Source organism: Stegostoma tigrinum, chromosome 32 (assembly GCF_030684315.1).
Source record: "Stegostoma tigrinum isolate sSteTig4 chromosome 32, sSteTig4.hap1, whole genome shotgun sequence".
In the NCBI taxonomy this organism is placed as follows: Eukaryota; Metazoa; Chordata; class Chondrichthyes; order Orectolobiformes; family Stegostomatidae; genus Stegostoma; species Stegostoma tigrinum.
The window spans coordinates 11769506-11791847 of NC_081385.1; the positions used below are offsets into that span (position 1 = coordinate 11769506).

Consider the following 22342-nt stretch of genomic DNA (forward strand, 5'->3'; position numbering starts at 1 on the left):
AACAGCCACTATCCACAAGTCATGTAAAACTTCTGGTTGTGTTCTTTATCAAAAACTACTGGGTAAGTGTAGACACTACTAGATAGTTGGTAATTTCTAAGCAGGGCAATTTCACTAAGTTTTGTCAAGATGAAATTTAACCTCCATAATTTGAGTTTATATGTGAGACATTAATCTTTAACCTGCTTCAGACACTTACTCCCTCAAGCACCAACCCAGCAGCATTTGCATTACAGTAAATGTAGCAGGGCAGCTTCAACCATACTCTTCAGATCCATGACCTCTATCACTCATGAAGGGTAAGGCCACCAACCTCACTATTCATTCCCTTCACTGATTACAATGCACTGCAGTAACTAACTTAACCTGAGCTCCTCCAAGCCCTCCCTAGACCATGACCTCTAACACCCAGTAGCACAAGGGCAGCAGACAAGGGTACACCAACCTTTAAGGAAAGAACCCCCCTTTTAACAACTCCAGAGGTGTGTCTACACCACATGGACTCCAGTGGCTCACCACTGCCTTGGAAGACATTTAGGGATGGTGAATAAATGCAGTCCTTGCCAGTGCCACCCACTTCTCATAACTGTTACAAAAAGAAACAACAAATGTTTTAAAGACAACTTTATTTATAATTTTGACTTATCTAAACAGCATCACGAAATCCATTCCAGAACCTGAAAGAGAGGAAGTATTTACGTCAATGTCTAGCAGAAAGAGTGATCAATTCCACTAAATTGGCTGAAAACATTTAATCTACTTTCAATTTAGTGAATATCTTGATACTATAATTATTGAACATGATTGCTACCATGAATTTCTGAATTCCGAAAGATAAATTCACTTGCTAAGACCAACTAGTTCTAGGCAGTTCTATTCTAACTCTAATCAACAGCAGATAACCTTAACTGATCCTAAATCCAAGATCATCAGGCCAAATTAGTGCCCTTAAGAGCATTGATTAGAGAGTGAGCCACAGCATTTTAATTGGCAAGACCTTTTTTCTGAGACATTAGGCTGAAATTAGGGCCTGTACTGTGCTGTACTCTTCTTCAGCCCACTCTGTTGTGCCAAACTTTTGCCCTAATTCTAAACTATCTAACCTCCACCCCTACCTTATACTAGCATCCATATGCCTATCTAATATAGCTGCTTAAATGCCCCTAATAAGGCCAACTCCACTACCCTCTCCAGCAATGCATTCCACGCCCCAACCACTGAGTAAAGAACCTACCTCTGACATCTCCCCGTTATCTACCTCCACTCACTTTAAAACTATGCTCCCTCGTAATAGCTACCTCCAACCAAGGAAAAAGCCTCTGGTTGTCCATTCTATCTATACCTCTGATCATTTTGTACACCTCTATCAAGTCAGCTCTCATCCATTGTCCTTCTAAAGAGAAAAGCCTAGCTCTCTCAACCTTTCCTCATAAGGCCTTCCCTCCATTCCAGGCAATATTCTGGTAAATCTCCTCTGGACTTTTGCCAACGCTTCCACATCTTTCCTGTAATGAAGCGATGCTCAAAACGGTGAAGTAAATTAATTCGTCAAAACTAACCTTGCATGTCACTATTCCAGTTGTGAAACTGACCTCTTCTGAAGGTTCAACTGGTTGAGTGTTTTACCAGAAGGTTGACTACCAGAGGCCAGAGTTGAGTTACACACTTAATCATGCAGACTACCAGCTGCTGGAAGCTCTCAGCCCCAGGATGCTGTACACTGAATTCACTCACATGGAGAACATGAAAACTTTTCATTGGGAATGAGGAAACATACCATTCATTCCGCAGAAAGGAGCAAAAAGATCAGTAACCGCTAGCTCCAAAGCAAACTTGATTTGCTCACAAGCTCCCAACATGTCCACAAGAGATAAAAAGCAGTAACAAGTATGCATTCAGAAACACCATACCTTATTACACATCATCTGCAGGAGCAGGTGCATCACCACCCTTGGTATTTCGTGTATAGATAACCTGTGCTCTATGTTTGCACACCAATTTGATCATGCCTGGAAAAAACCAAAACTAGTTATAGGTGGTGGCCTTTGGGTACAAGTGGTCTCAGATTACACAAGGTGAAATTGGCAAGATTGAAATGGCGTATGTGCTAAAACTGACCAATCTCCGACACCTATAAGACAATGAACTCCTTTTCACGGTGAATTTCTTTTCACAAGTGAGGCAATGAACAAAAACATAAGAGCTAGGAGGAGTAGGCAACCATTCAGTCCCACAAGTCTGCTCCACCATTTATTGCAACCATGGATGACAACTCAGCCTCAATTCCCTTTTCCTACCCGCTCTCCAAAACACACACACACACACACACACACACACACACACACAGAGGGGAAGGAAATCAGAAAGCATTCAACCACTGAACCATATTTCACCAATCCCCAGCAAGACTGACCTAGGAAAGGACAACTATGCTTTGTTTAAAAATAGTTAAATAGAAAGTTTATGCTTGGACTAAACTAAACAGCCAAAATGATGATGTGCCCACAAGTCACCATTCATGGGCAATCTCAAAGCAAATTCCAGACAGTACAGAAAGCAATGGTTCTTTGGTCTGGATGCAATCTCCCCCACATCATACCACATGCCACTGTAACATTGATAAAATAGCATTAAGATACAGGAATGTGAAAGATTACCTTTTGAAAGCAGCTCCTGGAGGGCAGCCCTAGCCAGAGAACCTCTGATTTTTAACCTTTCAGAGACAACAGCAGGCGTGATGAGTTTGTAGTTGGGTACCTCTTTCAACAGTTTATCATATGTGGCTTTGTCAAACAGGATCAAATTGTTCAGCTTGTCCCTTACTTTTCCTTTTGACCACTTCTACTCAATTATATAAAACAAAAATTGTGGTTAGTAGGCTGAAACATATCGGCAACTTTAACAAAAACAATGATCAGAGCACTCAACTGGAAATAACAAAAGAACTGATGACACATATCAGCTAATTACAAACCCATCCAATAATAGCATGTTCAAGTTAATACTATTTGCCTGACATACAAAGTGAGCAGATCTATTTGGATGTACCAAAACATTATAGTAGTTGACGACTTATCAATGGATTGAAGATGCATCAAACCACAACATATTGTGGTGTACATGATCATCAGTCAGGCATTCAACAAGGTTCTTAATGGTAGACTGGTTAGCAAGATAGATCTCAGAATACAGCGCGGACTAGCTAATTTGGATATAGAACTGGCTTAAAGGTAGAAGACAGAGGGTGTTAGTGGAAGGTTGCTTTTCAGACTGGAGGTCTGTGACCAGCCATGTGCCACAAGGATTGGTGCTGGGTACACTGCTTTTCATCATTTTATATGAATGATCTGGATGTGAACATAGAAGGTATAGTTAGTAAGTTTGCAGCGTGGCACCAAAATCGGAGGTTTAGCGGCCAACAAAGGTACTGATCTCAGACTACAACAGGATCATGATCAGATGGGCTAAGGAGTGGGAGATGGGAGTTTTATATAAATGTAGTACTGCATTTTGGAAAGGCATATCGGGGCAGGACTTACACACTTAAGCGTAAAGTCCTGTGGAGTGTTAATGAACAAAGAGCCCTTGGAGTGCAGGTTCATTGTTCCTTGAAGACGGAATTGCAGGTGGATAAGATAGTGAAGGTGGCATTTGGTACGCTTGCCTTTAATGGTCACTGCATTGAGTATAGGAGATAGGAGGTCATATTGCAGCTGTACAGGACATTGGTGAGTCCACTTTTGGAGTACTGTGTCCAATTCTGGCCTCCCTGCTATAGGAAAGATGTTGTTAAACTTGAAAGGGTTCAAAATAGATTTGCAAGTATATTGCGAGGGTTTTAACTATAGAAAGAGGCTAAATAGACTGTGGCGCAACTTTCCCTGAAGCGTCGAGAGGCTGATAAAATCGTGACAGGCATGGCAAGGGTAAATAGACAAGGTCTTTAACTAGGGTGTGGGAGTCGAAACTAGAAGACAGAGGTTTAAGACGAGGAGGGTAAGATTTAAAGGAAACAAAAGGGACCTATAGGGCAACTTTTCCACACAGTGGGTAGTGTGTGTGTATGGAATAAGCTGCCAGAGGAAGTGGAGAAAGCCCATACAATCACAACATTAAAAAGGCATCGGGATGGGTATATGAATAGGAAGGGTTGAGAGGTATAAGGGCCAAACATAGGCAAGTGGGACTAGTTTAGTTCACAAAACTCATTCAGTATATGTGACTCTTCTACATGCAAATGTCAAGACTCTTCAGAATTTATTTCCAATAAGTTGCTTCTTACTCTAATTTCCAGTGGACACAAACCTGATCTGTCCAACCTCTCACATATCAAACCACTGCTTATTATTAGTGTTGTAAACCCCAGAAATGTTAGCAATGTATTTACATCCTAAAAGTTGTCAGAGTCATCAGTACGGAGGGGAAATCTTTATTCCAATTGTATCAATGAATGTAAACACCACCAGCTGACATGGAAGGATTCAAACTCATGTCCCTCCCAAGTTCATTTCATGTGCCTCTGGATAAGAATCCAATGACCATAACCACCATGCTGCTGTTTCTCCCATTACAATTAGAGGGTAAATAGATAAAGCTGAATCCAGGAAGCATCAGCACACACCCCAACACCCAAACCTGCAGCTCAGAATATGTTTAACTAGTAATGAAGCACTGTCATGGGAAAATGGAAGCACCTTTAACACCTATGCATCTGGATATTACATTTTAATATATGAGGAACTTGTCAAGACAGTCAACTGATAGACTAATTGTGAGAAAATGCACCTTCCACCCCAACAAAATTAATTTAAAATGAAGATTTAGTGAAACATGTGGGGGAACATATATCGCGATGGTCAGTGTTCAATCTTGACATGTAAAGAATTACTGATAAGAAGGGACACAAAGGTAGTTGTGAGGATAATCACAGCTTTCACTTACTAATGCTTTACAAATGACCCAGGTTGATTTTGAGGTAGCAAAGGAGATAGATTCAGCTGTGATGGAGCCATGTTTAAACAATGTGATAATCAGTGGATTAAGAATAGCCACATTACTCTAAGAACACAGAACCTAATCTCATTTACCATCTTCAGCAAAGGGAAAGGGACAGATCAAAATGGAAATGTTAACATTTTGCTCCTTTCAAGATTCTTCATAAAAGGGATGAGTCTCTCACCACAGGGGAATGCTGAAGCTGATCCCAAGACTCATTTGCCCACCCTTGTAACCGACACTGAGACTGATTCAATGACTTTGCTCACTGGTGCCATCTTGTTTACTATTTTCTTCTAGCAGTATTTGTATCACAGCATATGAAATTATTTTTATCATATTAACAGTTTTACTAAAGCACATTTGAGTTATGATCTTAACTTTAACTATATGCGATCCTGCAGTTACACTTTCCAAGAAACCATAAGACAATAAAGTTCACCAGCTTCCATGCCAGGCCACTACCCTGGGGTGGAAGACACCTTTCTCGCAATTAGTCTATCAAATGACTATCTTGACAAGTTGCTCACATTAAAACGTAATATCTAGGTTTTGGAGTAGATCTGCAGCTCGGGTTATGGGTGTTGAAGTTGGTTGGCTGGCTAACCAAGCTGGTTTGTTGTTCCGCAGACGTTTCGTTACCATGCTTGGTAACATCCTCAGTGCAGCAATATATCTAGATGCATACGTGTTAAAGGTGAAAACTGCCACCTGCAACATACATACTTTTACATTGTTTACTTCAGCTGGCAGAATTCTAACTTGATTGATCCAAACATTCCATAACCAACTGCAAAATGGCAGTCAATAAACTGAATTTGATAGCTTCCAATATTTAGCAGCATACAGTAACAGTCAGAAAATAAACATGAAATAAACTACAATTTTAAAAGAAAAAGGAACTGTTGGGAACATCTGACAGGACAGCACCCGCAAAAGTGACAGAAAAAAATTAAGAATTCAGGTTACACACTGAATTATAAACATGAGTTTTCTCGACCCAGTTCTCTCTGCAAAAACTATCTAACTGGAATTATCGGGATTGCATGTTCGCAGCAACTTTTTTTTTGCTTTTCAGCTCATTCAAAGGTTAAGGAGGACATACCTTCTTCTTGGCCTTGCCCCCAGTCTTGTTTACTGGATCTTTATCCTTTTTGCCTCCTTTTCCTCCATCCTTCTTCTTCTTATCATCTTTAGGAGGCTAGGAGCAGTACAGAGATTCAATAAAATACTAAACCAAACATATAACAGCAACTTACAATCATACTACATGCTGCTTCAATAAAAGCCTTTCCAAAACTGGATTAATGTAAATCTGCAAACCAAAGTAACCAGATAGAACTGGGAGATCAGACCCACTTCCATGTGGTTTAAGGAACCTTAGAAACAAAACCACCCAGCTCAGCCTCTTTTACTGTAGCTGATGAGTGACCAAGCGCCCAACGGCTCACCTTTCCTCCACATCCATCTGATTACTCACAGGAGAAAATCACAGGTTTAAAAACATTACAATCGATTAAGCAATTGCCATTTGTGGATGGATATTTACAGGAATACTTATAAATTTCACTCTTAAAGAGGAGGCTGGCTTCAGTTTATTTTTTCAGCTTTCCCGGGTATGAGCACCTTTCTCTCCAACAGTAGCGTAGCAAACATTGGCCAAAGGGCCCTCATGCCAGGGAGCAGGCTATGTGGCCCTTCCATACAGTAAGGCCATGGCCGATCCTATCTCAAGGTGGTGTTCCACTTCCCCGGTAACTGAGGGAATGATTACAACCATCACATCAGGGTGGCGGTTAATTACACACACACACAGAAACTGGCTGTGCATTCCCTGTGACCAAAGTGAATCGGGTGTTTGCTGGGAGCGGGGGGTGCCCTCGGCTGGCTCTCACAGGGAAAGGGTGTGGGGGGATTGATCGGACTGGGAAGGTTGTCGGGGGGGGGGCGGTGGCGGTTGCTGGAAGCGTGGCTCCGGCCTTGTCCCTGCCGGCTCCAACGCGAGCCCCGGGGTGGGGTCTCTGGGCCCAGGGATCCCCCTCTTATCGTATGTCTCCCAGCCCCTGAGTGCAGCGGGCTGTGCCGGGAGGGGAGTTGCCTCCTCCCGGTGTCCGGGCCGAGGTGCCCATTCCCTCACCATGTTGATGCTTCAAGATGTCGGAGTCGAAAAGGAAGAGCCCGTGCTCCGGCAGCTCAGGAAACCCCCAACGTGGCGGCAACTTCCGTTTCCCAGGGCGGAAATGATGTCGTACAATATCCGCCTTCTATCGACCCAAACCTACAGCCAATGAGATCCTGATATTGGTAGCCTCAAATTGGAAGGATGAACAAAAAAAATTAGGCTGTTACTTCTGGTACCCAAGGGTGACACATTGACCCAAGTGTCATATTTCAGATGAAACATTAAACACAAGCCTTGTTTGCCCCTCAAGTTGAACATAAATACTTTTCAAAGAGAAGCAAGGAGCTCCTCACCTTCGTAGTGAAAACAGAAAGTGCTGGAGAAACTCAGCAGATCTGGTAGTGTGTATGAAGAGAGAAAGAGAAGTAATGTTTCAGAACTACGAAAAAGTGACAAACTAGATTTGAAACATTAACTCTTTTTCCTCTTCTCAGATGCTGCTAGATATGCTGATTTTCTTCGTTTCCTGTTTTATTTCAGACTTCCAGAATCGTATTTTGCTCATGGTTATGGACTATATCCTGGTCAATATTTATCCCACAACAAACACTGGAAACACATATACCTAATTATCATATTGCTGCTTTTGAGAGATCGCTATGCGCAACTTAACTTGCTGTATTAAAGATGTTAAAACAGTGACTGTACTAGAAAAGTACACCATTGACTATAAATGTAAATTTGGGATTTTTGGTAGACGTGAAAGTTGCTACATAGATGCAAGGCTTTCGTGTTCAATCGGGAACACTGGTCACGAGTCCAGAAACTCTGATTTTCTCTTCACAGATGTTCGCAGACCTGCCGAGCTTTTCCAGCAACCTTTGTTTTTCCGGATTTATAGCATCTGCAGTTCTGGCAAAGAACTGAAGGTACACGCATGTGACCCCTGCGATATCTCCCGGCATTACCTCCCCTGGGCTTGGTGCTTCCGGGGAGCGGTAGACGTTCCCTTGCAACACGTGTGAGTGTGTAAAATACATTTCCCATCATTCAAAGCTGCCGCTCCCCCTCTGCCCCCTGGGATTTGTAGGCTCCCTTCACACCGTGGAGACAGAATATGGCGTAGAGGATTACCTTACCCGACATCCCAATTAAGTAAACCCCGCCTCCTGGGAGTAGTAGGCAGTCCATTGTACAGCAGCGGGGCAGGACTACAATTCCCAGCGGCCCTTGACTGGTGCAGACATGGTTGTTTTTAGTGTTTATGTGGTGAATAAGGCTGGCGGCCTTGTTTATCAATACGACAACTACTCGCCCCGCAACGATGTAGAGAAAACCTTTAGCTACCCGCTCGATTTAGTGCTCAAGGTGCACGACGAGCGCGTGGTGGTGTCGTTTGGTCAGAGAGATGGCATCAAAGGTGAGGACCGGCCGGCGGCTTCTGTTGCTGGTAAAGGCCGTGAGAAGCCTGGGGCCTAGCGGATAGGCGGGTTTAAAAGGGCGTTGTGGTATTCAGGACTAGCTTAACATCTTAACAAATGTCCCCGTTATAGTTAATTACTGGTTTTCAATCATGACATGCTTCCAATAAGTGACAACATTTCGCTTTCACATGCCGCAGCGAAACATTAGGGGAACGTCTGTGAAAAGTATTAGCTTCACCCTTCTGAATCAGTTTGTGTGAATTTGGAGGTGGGTATTTAGGATTGTTTAATGTATGACAGTATTACTGAGTTCTGCACCTGGACTTCAGCAGGTTTGGAATTTTTTTAGTTGATTGTGGGAAGTTGCTCTCTTAAATACCTACAATATTTTCATGAATTGTTCCCTCCCGTCTAGAAGATGCTGGTTGGTTTGCTAAGTGGGTTCCTGCTACTGTTTGTATTTTAACATAATAAGGCTGTGGAGAGAGGGCGATTCGGCTGGGGCTTGCCCTGGAGCATCAGAAGCAGAGGAGTGACCTTAACGAGGTTTATAAAATCATGAGGGACATGGGTAGTGTAAATAGTCTAGATCTTTTCCCCGTGACAGGGGACATCAAAACTAGAGGGCACAGGCTTATGGTGAAAAGGGGCAGATTTAAAAGGGACCTGAGAGACACTTTTATTCATGCAGAGGGTGGTGTGTGTATGAAATGAGCTGACAGAGGAAGTGGTGGAGGCTGGTACAGTTACAACATTTAAAATGCGTCTGGATGGATACGTGAAAAGAAATGGTTTAGAGCGATATGGGCCAAATGCTGGCAAATGGGACTAGGTTAATTTAGGATATCTGGTCGGCATAGACTTGTTGGACTGAAGGGTCTGTTTCTGTGCTGTATGACTCTGTATCTATGTGTAATACAATGGTCACATAACTCAAAACATTTACTGTTTTCTCTCCACAGATGCTACCAGACCTACTCCAGCAATTTCTGTTTTTGATTGATTGTTTATAATTTTGTGGTTTGTGGGTGTCACTAGTTAGGCCAGCATTTCTTGCCCATTGTTAATTGCTCTGGAGAAGGCGGTAATGAGCTGCTGCCTTGAAACATTGCAGTTCTCGGGCTGTAGGTCACACAAAGTGCTGTTAAGCGGTTCCAGGATTTTCGCCTAGCTGAAGAATTATTGAGTTCTGAGGAAGGGTCACCAGGCCCAAAACATTAACTCTGTTTTCTCCTTCACAGCTGCTACCAGACCTGCTGAGCTTTTCCAGCAACTTTGTTTTTGTTGTTGTTGAAGAATTATTGAACTTGACCAACAGGAAAAGAATGGGGATATAATTCCAAGTCAGGATAGTTTGTGGGTTGGAGGGAATTTGCAGGAAATGCCATGTATCTCCTCCTCGTGTCATTTTAAATTTCATGGATTTGGACGATACTGTCAAAAAGGGCTTTAAGTTGCTGCGGTGCATCTTCTGATGGTACACACTACTGCCACTGTACATTGGTGATGGGGGAGGAGAGTGAGTGTTTAAGGTGACGGGGCTAATTGAGTGAACGACATTGTATTCAATAGTTCTGAGACTTTCAAGTATTCCTGGAGTGCAACTGTATTCAGTTATAGCTCCTTACATGTGATAGTGGACAGGTTTTGCGATAGTCGGATGAGTTATTTCCCACAGAATTTTCAGCCTATGGCCTACTCTTTTAGCTGCTTTTTCTTGTCCATTCCAGTTGTTGATTAGGGATGAATCCAGACTATCAGTGTGTCATCACGATCATGTTAGATCCTGCCCTTACCCAAGATACACCACAAACATTTCCAACATGCATCTGAACAGTGATTTATTCTCCATCAGAGGTGTTGAGAAACAAAAACAAGTTGCTACAAAATTTCACTAGGTTGGGCAGCATTTGTGGAGAGAAATCAGAGTTAATGTTTTGGATCCAATGACCCTTCTTCAGAACTGATGGTAGCTCTGTATGAATAAAAGCGTCCCTTAGGTCCCTTTTAAATCTGTCCCCTTTCACCTGAAGCCTGTGCTGTCTAGTTTTGGACTCCCCTGTGCCAGGGAAACTGTTGGTCTTTATGCAGGAGATGCGGTGGGTTACCTTGGGTGAAGGAGTAAACAAATAGGTGGAGATTCAGCCCAAAGAGAGGAAAACGTAATAATCAGCCTAGACGAATGAATAACTGCTAATATGGACTGTTAGTGGCTAACAATGGTTGGTGTGTAATAGTAAACCATGTGATAATAAGAGGTTGGAGTAAGAGCGTGGGAGAAGGTGCCTAAACCCCTAAGATTGTTGAACTTGGTATTGAGTCCAGAAGAATGTAGAGTTCCCGAGCAGAAAATGAGGTGTTGTTCTTTCAGCCTGCGGTGAACTTCGCTGGTGCACTGCAGCAAGCTCAAGATAGAAGTTGGCCAGAGAACTGGGTGGTGTGTAAGAGTGGCAGGCAACAGGAAGGCAGAGTCTTTTATTTTGTTGCAGACAGAATGTTAGTGTTCTGCAAAGTGGTCACCCAATCAATGCTTTGTTTCCCCAAGGGAGATGAGACCACATTGTGAGCAGCCAATACAGTAGACTAGATTATGTGAAGTGCAGGTGAAGGCTACTTGACCTGGAAGTTGTATTTGGTCCCTTGGATACTGAGGAGGGAGGAAGTAAATGGGCAGATGTAACACCTTCTGCAGTTGCAGGGGAAGGTGCCTTGGGGCTGTAAGAGATATGTTTCTGGCAGAAAGGGTCCTTGCAGGAGGCTGACAAGGGAGGGAATGTGTTTCTGATGGTGGCATCCAGGTGGAGGTTGCAGAAATAGTGGCTAATGATTCTCTGGGTGTGGATGCTGGTTGGATGGTAGGTGAGAACAAGTGGGACCATATTGCTGTTGTGGGAGGGAACAGAGGGGATGAGGGCTGAAGTGCAGGAGATGGGTTAGACCTGGCTGAGGGCCCTATCAACTACAGTGCTGAGGAATCCTCAGTTGAAGAAGAAGGTGGTCATTTTGTAGGCCCCTTTGTTGAAGTTGGCATCAGTAGAACAGATCGACGTAGGAACAGGGAGCATGGAACAGGAAGCAGGGTTTGAGGATATAGTCAAGATACCTGTGGAGTCACTTTGCTTCCATTTTTGGGGCTAGTTTGGCCACAATATTCACTACAAACCAATGTCGAGGAAGGGAACAGAGGTGACAGAGATGGACCAGGTGAAGGCAAGGGCAGGGTAAAAGTTTGAAGCGAAATTGATAAATGTTTCCAATTCTGGATGAGAGGGGAAGCAGCAAAAATGATGTCATCGATATACCGGAGAAAGAGTTGTGGGTGGGGGCTGGAATTGGACTGGGGGACGAAAAGGAATGCTCCACATACCCCACAAAGAGAGAGGTGTAACTGGGGCTCATGCAGATACCCATGGCTACCCCTTTGACCTAAAGAAAGTGAGAGACGTTACAAGAAGTTGTTTGGAGTGAGGATGAGCTTGGCCAGGTGGAGGAGAGTGGTGGTGGATGGGGATGGTTCAGGCCACTTTTTCAGGGAGACATGGAGAGCCCTGAGACCGTCCTGAGGGAGGATGAACAGGTGAAGGCATTGCATGTCCATGGTAAAGAGGAGGCACAGGAGCCCGCAACCTGGAAATTATGAAGCTGACATAAAACGCCAGAGGAATCGTGGATGTAAGTAATAAGTGACTGGAGAAGGGGAGAAAAAAATCAAGTTGAGGTAGGAGGAGATGAGTTCTGTGGGACAGGTGCAGGCTGAAACAACAGGTCAGCCTGGGCAGTCCTGTTTGTGTCTTTTGGGAAGGAGGTAGAAGTGAGCCATGTAGGGTTGGGAGATTGATCTTGGAGGCGATGGAGGGGAGATCACCAGATGAAATGAGGTTAATGCCCATTTTGAACATGGTAGCCTGATGGTCCAGGGGGTGATAGAAGGAGGTATCTGAGAGTTTGCCCTTTGCAATGTGGAGTTCAGTTTGCCAGACAACAGCACCACCCTCGTCAGCAGGCTTAAAAGAGTGACAGGGTTGGATCTGAGCATGGAGTGCAATCAGTTCAGAGGGAGATAGGTTGGAATGGGTGAGGATGCAAAGAAATTGAGGTGACCAATGTCACATTGACAGTTCTGTAACATGTGGAGAGCAAGTAAATGGCCACAGGGAGGGGTCCTGGTGGAGGCAGAGTGTTGGAAGTGGGTGAAGGGATTTGTGGGACAGGGAGAGCAGTCTTACCCAAATAAATGGGCTTGGGAGGTGAAGGTGACAGGAAAAGTTCAATGTCATATCGTGCCTGAAATTCATTCAGGTGGGGACGCAGAAGGGATAAAACTGAGACTTTTGCTGGGGACAGCACGTTCAGCATCAGAGCAGAACATCAGACAGGATGGTAAATACTGAAAGTGAAGTTGCAGGTAGGTGTGATCGTGAAGAAGATGTTTGTTATCCTTGCCTTTATTTGGCAGTGTGTTGAGCATAGGAGTTGGGAGGTCATATGTTGTGGCTGAACAGGACACTGGTGAGGCCACTTTTGGAGTATTGCATGCAATTCTGGTCTCCCTGCCGTAGGAAGAATGTTGTGAAACTTGAAAATGTTCAGAAAAGATTAACAAGGATGTTACAAAAACAAAGTTGCTGGAAAAGCTCAGCAGGTCTGGCAGCATTTGTGAAGGATAAAACAGTTAACGTTTTGGGTCCGGTGACCCTTGTTTTTTCCTTCACAGATGATGCCAGACCTGCTGAGCTTTCCCAGCAGCTTCGCTTTTGTTCCTGATTTACAGCATCCGCGGTTCTTTTTAGTTTTTATTTGACAAGGATGTTGCCAGGATTGGAGGTTTTGAGCTATAGGGAGAGAGTAAAGAGGCTGGGGCTGTTTTCCCTGGAGCATCAGAGGCTGAGGGTTGAGCTTATAGAGGTTTATAAAATCATGAGGGGATGATAAGGTAAGTAGGCAAGATCTTTTCCCCGGGTAGAGGAATCCAAAACTAGAGAGCATAGGTTTGAGGTGAGAGGGCAGAAAAATAAAAAAGGGACATAAGGGGCAACTTTTTCACATAGAGGGTGGCGTGTGTATGAAATGAGCTGCCAGAGGAGGCTGGTACAATTAGAACATTTAAAAGGCATCTGGATGGGTATATGAATAAAAAGGGTTTAGAGGGCTATCAGCCAAATGGGACTGGAATTATATAGGATATTTGGTTGGCATGGACAAATTGGACCGCAGGATCTGTTTCCATACTGTATATTTCTATGACTGAATGACAGGAGTTGGGTTTGGAGCCAGAAGGGGAGCGGAGGAAGGTTCTGGAGGGGCATGAGTATCTCTGAATTATTGCATTTTCTGTTTCTTGATGCCTGAAGGAAAAGAAAAAGTTTCTTGTCAGCATGTCAAATGAGACAGAGGATGAAGTGGAACTGGGGAGCAATGCAGCTCTGAGCTAGTGTGATGCTGTGCTGTTGGAGAGAGAGGTCGACAGTGTGCATATGACGATGCATAACACCGAGTGTGGATCTCAGCATGTGGTGAGAAAAGCTGGCTGTGGAATGTTGAGCATCACAGATACCTGTGATCCTGGGTGGATTTAAAGCACAAGGGATGAAACTTGAGTTGGAATCCACGTGGGGTGAGTCTGAGCCAGAGGCAGTCACTGAGGAACATGATATGGCTGTGGAAACAAGTTTTAGCAAATATCTGGTCAAACACTAGGAGCGACAGCGAAATTAATGCTGCTGAACAAGAGAAAAGATTGGAATGGCAATCCTGTTGGAGAGGAGCAGAATTTCTCTAAGGTGGGCATGCCAGGAAGTGATGTGGCAGTGAGTTAAACACTAAATAAAAGACTGAGATAACTGCAGATGTTGGAAATCAAACAGAAATTCCTGGAAAATCCCAGTAGGTCTGGCAGCATCTATGGAGAGAAATCAGAGTTAACAAAGTGTTGAGCTCAGTTGTAGTTATTGTCACTTCACTGACCTCAACAAACGGGTTTGGAGAACTAATTTTACCGTTTTATCTTAACTTCTCAATTAATTTCTTAATTTCTGATCTAATTGTAACCTCAACTCCACATCCCCACCTACCCTGGTAACCTTTTGCTTAACAAAAATCTATCTAGCGAGTTTTGAGAAGATTTGTAGCTCAGGTTGAGGTTCTGGATGTGAGTTTGCTCGCTGAGCTGGAAGGTTAGTTTTCAGACGTTTCGTCACCATTCTAGGTAACATCATCAGTGAGCCTCCGACGAAGCGCTGGTGTTATGTCCCGCTTTCTATTTATCTGGTTAGGTTTGCTTGCATTGGTGATGTCATTTCCTGAGTTGGTGATGTCATTTCCTGTTCTTTTTCTCAGAGGATGGTAGATTGATTTGGAGCCAATGTGTTTGTTGATGGAGTTCCGGTTGGAATGCCATGCTTCTAGGAATTCTCGTGCATGTCTCTGTTTGGTTTGTCCTAGGATGGATGTGTTGTCCCAATCAAAGTGGTGTCCTTCCTCATCTGTATGTAGGGATACGAGTGATAATCAGTAATTTATCTAACCAGATAAATAGAAAGCGGGACATAACACCAGTGCTTCGTCGGAGGCTCACTCATGATGTTACCTAGAATGGTGACAAAACGTCCAAAAAAAAACTAACCTTCCAGCTCAGCGAGCAAGCTCACATCCAAAAATCTATCTATTTGTACGTTTAAAAAATATTCAAAGACTCTGCTTCCACCATTTTTTTGAGGAGACTCAGTGCTCTGAGAAAAAATATTCTCATTCTGCACTAAATGGACAGTTAACTCTTATTTTTAAAAACAGTGTTTATTTTGCTGTTTATGGGACCTTATGGTATGCATAATTACTACAAAATCTCTGCATTTGCATGGCACCTTTTTAACATACTACAATGTCTCCAGGCTTCTGTAACAATAGTGAGTGCCCTTCAAACCTGAAGAAGGGTCTTGCTCGAAACGTCAACTTTCCTGCTCCTCTGCTGCTTGGCCTGCTGTGTTCATCCAGCTCTACACTGTGTTATCTCAAGGTCTAATACAAAGTTGTTTTTCCTCTTTTGTTTTCCCATACATCAAAACAATTGTAAGACCTAGCACTTATTTGTCTAAAAGAAAAATATTGCAGGTGTAAGTGCTGGAAAATCTGAGTGGGTCAGCAGCATCTGTGGTTAGAAAAACTGAATGAAATTACTGTTCTTCAGAATTCTATTTGACTTCGGTTTCTCCTTGTGTCAAGCACTTCTGCTCGAGTGGAATCTTGAATTTAACCATTATCTAAATTTTGTTGTTTGTAAGGAGCATTTTTCATGTTCATGTCAATAAGTTGCCTATAAATACACTCAAGTATTTTGATTTATCAAATTTTAAACGTTTTAACTGATAGGGTAGTCTCACCATCGGGTGTATGCTATTGTGATCACTAAACGTTCTTTTGATTTTCAATTCTACATTTGTCTTTGCTTTTTTTCCTTTAGTCGGATATGCTGTGCTTTCAATTAATGGATTTGATGTAAATGGAAGATACATGGCTGATAACAGGGATGTGCTGGAATATCTGAACACCTCTTTCAATTACCCTTTGGCCATTCGCTTCGGACGTCCTCGTCTGACATCAAATGAGAAATTAATGTTGGCCTCCATGTTTCATTCGTAAGTTTAGAAAGAAATGCAGTATGATTTACATGGGCGCTATGAACTGTGATGAGTAGGATAGATATCTAGCATCCGGACCTAATGAATGATAATAGCTCAAATTTAATTCCCATATTGGCAGAGGTAGACTTGGGATATGTTTCGTCACCCTGACCCTGAGAGAGGAAAACAATTGCAAACCCCCACTGACTGAAACTGTCAATGGAACTTTTCAAAGTGAAACATTGGCAGACAATGAGATCAGGTTCTTTGGACCAGCATCTGTAAATTAATGAACCTTCGGGTCTATTTTCTTGTCACTCCACTGGTTAATGTAACACGTTTTTTGTTGACCTTTTCCCCCCAGTTAAACCTAGCCTCTTGGTTCAAAGTATTGTGGATTTTCCAAACTGTGAATTCACCTCATGGAATCCTGAGTATCTGTGTTATAAGTTGGATGGCAATGTGCCATTGTCCGTCTGAAATTGCTCTCGGAGAAAGAAATAAATGGTGGCTCAGCCTGAGATGTCCATGTGTCGTAAACAGGATTTTGAAAAATAGACTTGAATGACCTTTTGATATTTGCCTTCTAGAATATATACATTGCTGGTTTTTCTGTTAAAACCTTTATGTCCATATCAATATTTTAAGTCCTCTGCTCGGTCTCTTCTGAAATCCAAACCTTCTAAAAGTGCAGCATGTCGTCGGTCCGGCACTACATATAGGTTCTGTTACAGAATCTCAAATCTTCAACCATCTGAGCAGACAAAGGGTGAAACGTTGTTCAGCTTTGTGAGTGATAGGACTTACAGTTTACCAGTGGCTCTTGTTTTCACTGTCAACTGTGTCATTTGAGAAGCTGAGGCACTTCCCTAGACAGCCAATTACCATGTTGTTCGTGTGTACCGTGTGGCAGCTTTGATGGAGAGAACAATTTTCTAGCATTTCCTTAGCCCCAAGGAAGATGTAATGAGATGTCTTTATTGAGCTACAAAAATTGAGTGATGTTAGCTGGAAATGATGCTGACTGATGTCAACTTCTCTCTTTTATGAATCAGAGTGCACCACTAACGGTGGGGGGCTGAGAATTAATTGAATGCTTTGTGAACAATGTGCTAGTAATTAAATTTTGCTATGATTTTAGACCTATTGTGACCCATGAGAAAGACCAGTGCCTGTACAGTCAGGGAAGTAACATAATCTGACCTTCCCTTTGATCTCAGTGAAGCTTTTATCTGTAAAAGGCCTATCACTGACCTGTTATACTATTCCTCAGTTTTTGGAACGCAGACACTTGTTATGCTGGAAACACGTGCGCAGTTTCTCTGTGTTCAGAATAGGAATGGGGGTGACAGCATCAATTTGAAATCCACTGTGCTCAGTTTTTGACCTGAGCCAATTTGAGTGAAAGCTACACTGTGACCCAGTGAAAGGAAAGACAACTCTGCTTGTTCCCTGGCACATTCTGGTCACTGCTTGTAGGAGGCTTTGTTAAAACTTAGCAATTTCTGTGGATTTGCTTAACCCCAGAAAATCCTGACTGCTGTTACATTACAATTCTATGACTTTGTGACGTGTTACAGCATGGCAACAGACCCTTCAGCCCAACTTGTCCGTGCCAATTGAATATCCTAAATTAATCTAGTCCCATTTGCCAGCATTTGGCCCATATCCTTGGAACTCTTCCTATTCATGTACCCATCCAGATGCCTTTTAAATGTTGTAATTGTACCAGACTCCACCACTTCCTCTGGCAGCTCATTCCATACATGTACCACCCTCTGCATGAAAAAGTTTCCCCTTAGGTCCTTTTTAAATTTTTCCCAATGCCCTCTAATTTTGGAGTACCCCACCTTGGGAAAAAGGTCTTTGCTATTCAACCAGTCCATGCCCCTCATGATTTTATAAACCGCTATAAGATCACCCATCAGCTTCTGACATTCCAGGGAGAACAGCCCCAGCCTATTCCACCTCTCCCTATATCTTAAACCCTCCAATCCTGGCAACATCCTTGTAAATCTTTTCTGAACCCTTCCAAGTTTCACAACATCTTTCCTATAGCAGGGAGACCTTAAATGAATGCAGTATTCCAAAATGTTAAAATATTCTTAGTTTGTTTGCTGTTAAGGAATATTTAGAAGCAGCTGGGGTAAGGAGAATGTTGGCTTCATCTAGTCACAAGACTGAGGGAGAGAGGGAGACTGTAAGATAATGTGGCATTGCATCACTTCTTAGGGTGTGTATCGTGACTCCTTAGGTTATGTCTGACTATTACATCCTGTCATACTAAAAATGGGCCCAATTTGAATGTAAAGTGTGGAGCAGATTATATGACACAATCTATTAGTGCTTCATCATAATTTAAACTCAAGGAAAAGTCACGTTCTGTACAAATGTGTTTGGAATTGAGATCCCAACATGGTTGTACGAGTACATAGAGTTAATGATCTCTGTCTATACATTTGAGGCTTTTTTTAAAGGGATATTGTACTGTTCGCATTTCCGAGCCTACGTACTTCTGTTTCTATCTTTCAGGCTGTTTGCAATTGGGTCCCAGTTATCACCAGAGCCTGGAAGTTCTGGGATTGAAGTGCTGGAAACAGACACCTTCAAACTTCATTGTTTCCAAACGCTGACAGGTGAGCAGTACAGCCTAACATTCCCTGTTTCTGAAGCTTCAAACTATTTCAGCTCCAACCCATTTCTCTCTGTTGCAGAAAGAATAATGTGGTTTTGTTTTTTAGGGAAGGATTTTACTCTCTTGATGTGATAGAGGTGTTCACGAATCAGAAAATGGCCACTCTGCCCCTCAAGCCTATTCTGTCACTTGATAAATCATAACTTATCTGATTACTCTACATCTCTACTTACCTCAGTCTTTAATCCCCTTGATTAGAATCTATCCACCTCTACCTTAAAAATATTCAAAGACCCTACTTCTACAGACTTTTGAGGGAGAGGGTTCCTTCTGTCAGATGAAAAAATGCCTTTTCTCTTTCTTAAATGAGTGAACCCTCACTTTTAAACAGTGATTGCCAATTCTAGGTTATAGTACAGGTAAATATGGGGCCAAATAGCCACCTGTGTGGCATTATTCTATGCAGTGGAAGGTGAGGCAGTTTGATATAGTTGAGAATCAATACCTGTCAGTTTCCCATTTCCATTCTGAGTGGATTTTTAATCAAATACTAAGTAGCTCTTACCACATGTCCTGGAGGTTTATTGCTAACGGGCTGAATTTACACATGAGTTATTCTGACTGTAAATATTCTGTTCAAGTATTCTTTTCTTCTTTACTCTTAAAGGAATTAAGTTCATTGTGCTGGCAGACCCTCGACAAGCTGGAATCGATTCCCTCCTACGGAAGATTTATGAAATTTATTCAGACTTTGCTCTCAAAAATCCATTCTACTCTCTTGAGATGCCAATCAGGTAGGGCTGAAAGACTTGGTGTGAATAGAAAATTTAAGTTTGCAGATATTATATATGGTAGGAGACAACAGCTCGCCATTAATCTGTCTGATGAAATGTGGGCTGTAGATTCATATCAACACCTTGCCCTGTTTTGTCAATTTTCTGTTTTAGTTATAAATTAGGCTTCGCCTTAAGCCACCTCTGGGATAGATTTCACATGAAAATGAAATCAGAAGTAACAGAATGTCAGCAATAGTTGGACTCATTGCTTTTGCTTGCCGCATTGCTCCTTTAAGTTACCATCTGTTTCCTCTTGTTCCCCCCTCCCCCCCCCTGCAATGACAGTAGGGGTTATTTTCTGTCTTTTAGTTTTGCCCACTGTTAACACTGTCTCATTGAGAAAATAAAACCTGCTGCTTTGAAGCAATGCCAAATGGATACCGGGTGCTATGACGTGGATGCAAAGTCTGATGAAGAGTTTGTTGTAATAAGAAGCTGTGGCCCACCTTTGTATGAGGTGGATAGAGAGAGAACCAAGGAGGGTCCGGCTGTGCGGACACAGGTTCGAGAAGTGTGTATTTGACATTGAATATAAAACGTTGGCACATCCTGTTCACTGAGTATTTGCACGAGAATATGAGGCAGCGTTGTCACTATGGGGTTTGCGCTGTGGGTGCTTTTGTTTGGGGCATCATGCATTTTGGAGCAGTGAGACCACATCTAGTTCTGCCAAGCTGCAAACAGCCTGTTTCCTCAGGTGTATGGCCTGAAACCTGAATGAAGATAAAGGGACAATTGGAAAAATCAAATAAGTTCTCAAATCTTTAAGGAAACAGCACTATGCAGATGAAATATAATTGAAAACTGTACTGCTGCTGCAATGCATTGTGAAACCCAGGTGTTTGGCTCCATCAGAACAGCATTTTTGCTCATATTTTGTTATTTATATGGTGCAAGATCACAAGCATCAATTGGGAATTACCACCCTGCTGGTTAACCAGGTTTAAAGCAGGTTTTTGGTGTGTCTCTCATCTCCTTTCCCTCCTTCCCAAGACAGAGCTTCCCTGAAAGCCTCTTATTCCTAGAATTTAACCCTAGACTCACCACCACAACCCTGAGCCCTGGTCCTCCGAACACTCATTTGCCCCTCAATCACAGTCCTGTTCTCTCTCTGATAGACAGACTCACCAGTCAGCCTGCAGCACACATCAGAGAGAAAGAATCTCTGATGTACAAGGAGGTGCAGCTCCTTGTAAAATCTGCCATGTCAAACTTACCGACATTTGAAACTCTGGCTTCAAATGAAACTGGGAAAAACTATTAAAAGAAAGCAAAGATAGTGGGAACTGCCGATGCTGAAGAATCTGAGATAACAAGGTGTAGAGCTGGATGAACACAGCAGGCCAAGCAGCATCAGGGGAGCAGAAAAGCTGATGTTTCAGGTCTAGATCCAAAACATCAGCTTTCCTGCTCCTCTGATGCTGCTTGGCCTACTGTGTTCATCCAGCTCTGCACCTTGTGATGTCAAAAGAAAGTAAACTTCCACACAACATCACTGTTTCCCCCTAGCCCGGGCTGTGATCCTTCTTATGTAATGTTACGTAACTATTGATGATGGAAAACCAATGAATGAGCCGTAAATTCATCCACCAGTAAAACACACCTTGGGGGCTATATAAAATGCTGTGTTGTGTGTGATCTGCAGCTGGAGGTTGGACCTCCCTCATGTAGGTGATGGATTTGCTCCCTATAATTAGTCCCTGTCACAAGAAATTCTCGAAATTCTCAAAATTCTCAACCTTGAGGAATATTCATAAAACTGTTCCACAGTTACTGATGGAACTTCACAGCATCCAGATTTTGCTGACCCTTTTTATAGGAGGCACTTGCAGGTCCAAAATAGTGGAGGATCAGCCAGGGATGTTCGCATGTGGCAGAAATGTAGGTTATTGATTAAAACAGCATGGTCAAATTCGAAGTAAATCCTTTCGTCTCAACCACAATCTATTTTATACTGAAACTGTGCCTTTTATCTGCAGGTGCGATCTCTTTGAACAGAATTTGAAAGTAGCTTTGGAGATAGCAGAAAAGGCTGGAACCTTTGGAGCAGGATCTTGATCTCATCGGGAGGGAGGCTGTCTAACATTCCGAGTGATTGATATGTATATATTTTGTTAATGTTCAAAGTTTTTGCAAATATAGAAACTTATTGACCAGAGACTGACCTGTAAGGAAAGTGTAATCTGGATACGGACCTGGGATGTGTATATATGCGAATAAACTTCATGTTACCAACACGTTTTTGTTGCTTTTATTTCTATCTCTTCCTTCCCCGGTCGCTGCTTTTGTTCTTTGTATCTCCTGAAGGCATTGCTTTCAGGAGTTGGTGTTCTGTCGCCACAGAAATCATCTCACTTTGCCAAATTGGCCATTGTTTGTGGTGATCGATTGGCAGATGTCAGCAAGCTGGCTAATTGTGTACAGAGGAGAATCACAGCTGAACCGGGTTTGTTTTCGGATTTAGCTCTTGAATTTCAACTGTCTCATGTGCAACTTTCAGCCTCTTAAAGACCTCGACCTTTGTAGCCAACATGTAATGCTCTAAGATGGAAAATGCCTTCTCGTTGTCCTATGGATGCCCCCAAAGGCAAGTTGTCTCAGGATATGACAGTAGGCTGTCATTACTGTTACTGAGGTGAGAAATGTGGTACTTGATAAACTGGGTGGAGAAGAGAACTAATGAGGTAGAACTGAGTGAGGCTGAAAGTATAAGA

The 22342-nt window shown here is 42.7% G+C and overlaps 2 protein-coding genes across 3 annotated transcripts; one reads left to right on the forward strand and one right to left on the reverse strand.

The window, feature by feature from the left end:
• Positions 1–609: 609 nt before the first annotated feature.
• On the reverse strand, positions 610–7253 carry rps25 (ribosomal protein S25). Its single transcript, XM_048562458.2, has 5 exons — positions 7133–7253; positions 6101–6196; positions 2658–2841; positions 1911–2009; positions 610–677 (listed from the first exon to the last, which is right to left on the reverse strand). Exons 1-4 carry the CDS (start codon positions 7133–7135, stop codon positions 1915–1917), a joined length of 378 nt encoding a protein of 125 aa, XP_048418415.1. The 5' UTR covers positions 7136–7253; the 3' UTR covers positions 610–677; positions 1911–1914.
• Positions 7254–8304: 1051 nt separating this feature from the next.
• On the forward strand, positions 8305–21865 carry trappc4 (trafficking protein particle complex subunit 4). 2 transcript variants are annotated; one of them, XM_059638989.1, is made up of 6 exons: positions 8423–8537; positions 9504–12213; positions 15998–16172; positions 18690–18793; positions 19460–19586; positions 21608–21865. In XM_059638989.1, exons 2-6 carry the CDS (start codon positions 12132–12134, stop codon positions 21684–21686), a joined length of 567 nt encoding a protein of 188 aa, XP_059494972.1. In that variant the 5' UTR covers positions 8423–8537; positions 9504–12131; the 3' UTR covers positions 21687–21865. The 2 variants fall into 2 exon arrangements, with proteins under 2 accessions (XP_048418413.1, XP_059494972.1); XM_048562456.1 differs by lacking the exon at positions 9504–12213 and having other exon boundaries at positions 8305–8537.
• The last annotated feature ends 477 nt before the right edge of the window (positions 21866–22342 follow it).

Coding starts and splice junctions, on each gene's coding strand:
- trappc4 (XM_048562456.1), top strand. CDS start 8,363: ATGGTTGTTTTTAGTGTTTATGTGGTGAATAAGGCTGGCGGCCTTGTT. Junction 8,538..15,997: donor TCAGAGAGATGGCATCAAAG/GTGAGGACCGGC, acceptor TTTTTCCTTTAG/TCGGATATGCTGTGCTTTCA. Junction 18,794..19,459: donor TTGTTTCCAAACGCTGACAG/GTGAGCAGTACA, acceptor TTACTCTTAAAG/GAATTAAGTTCATTGTGCTG.
- rps25 (XM_048562458.2), bottom strand. Junction 2,842..6,100: donor GGGGCAAGGCCAAGAAGAAG/GTATGTCCTCCT, acceptor ATAATTGAGTAG/AAGTGGTCAAAAGGAAAAGT. Junction 2,010..2,657: donor CCAGGAGCTGCTTTCAAAAG/GTAATCTTTCAC, acceptor GGTTTTTTCCAG/GCATGATCAAATTGGTGTGC.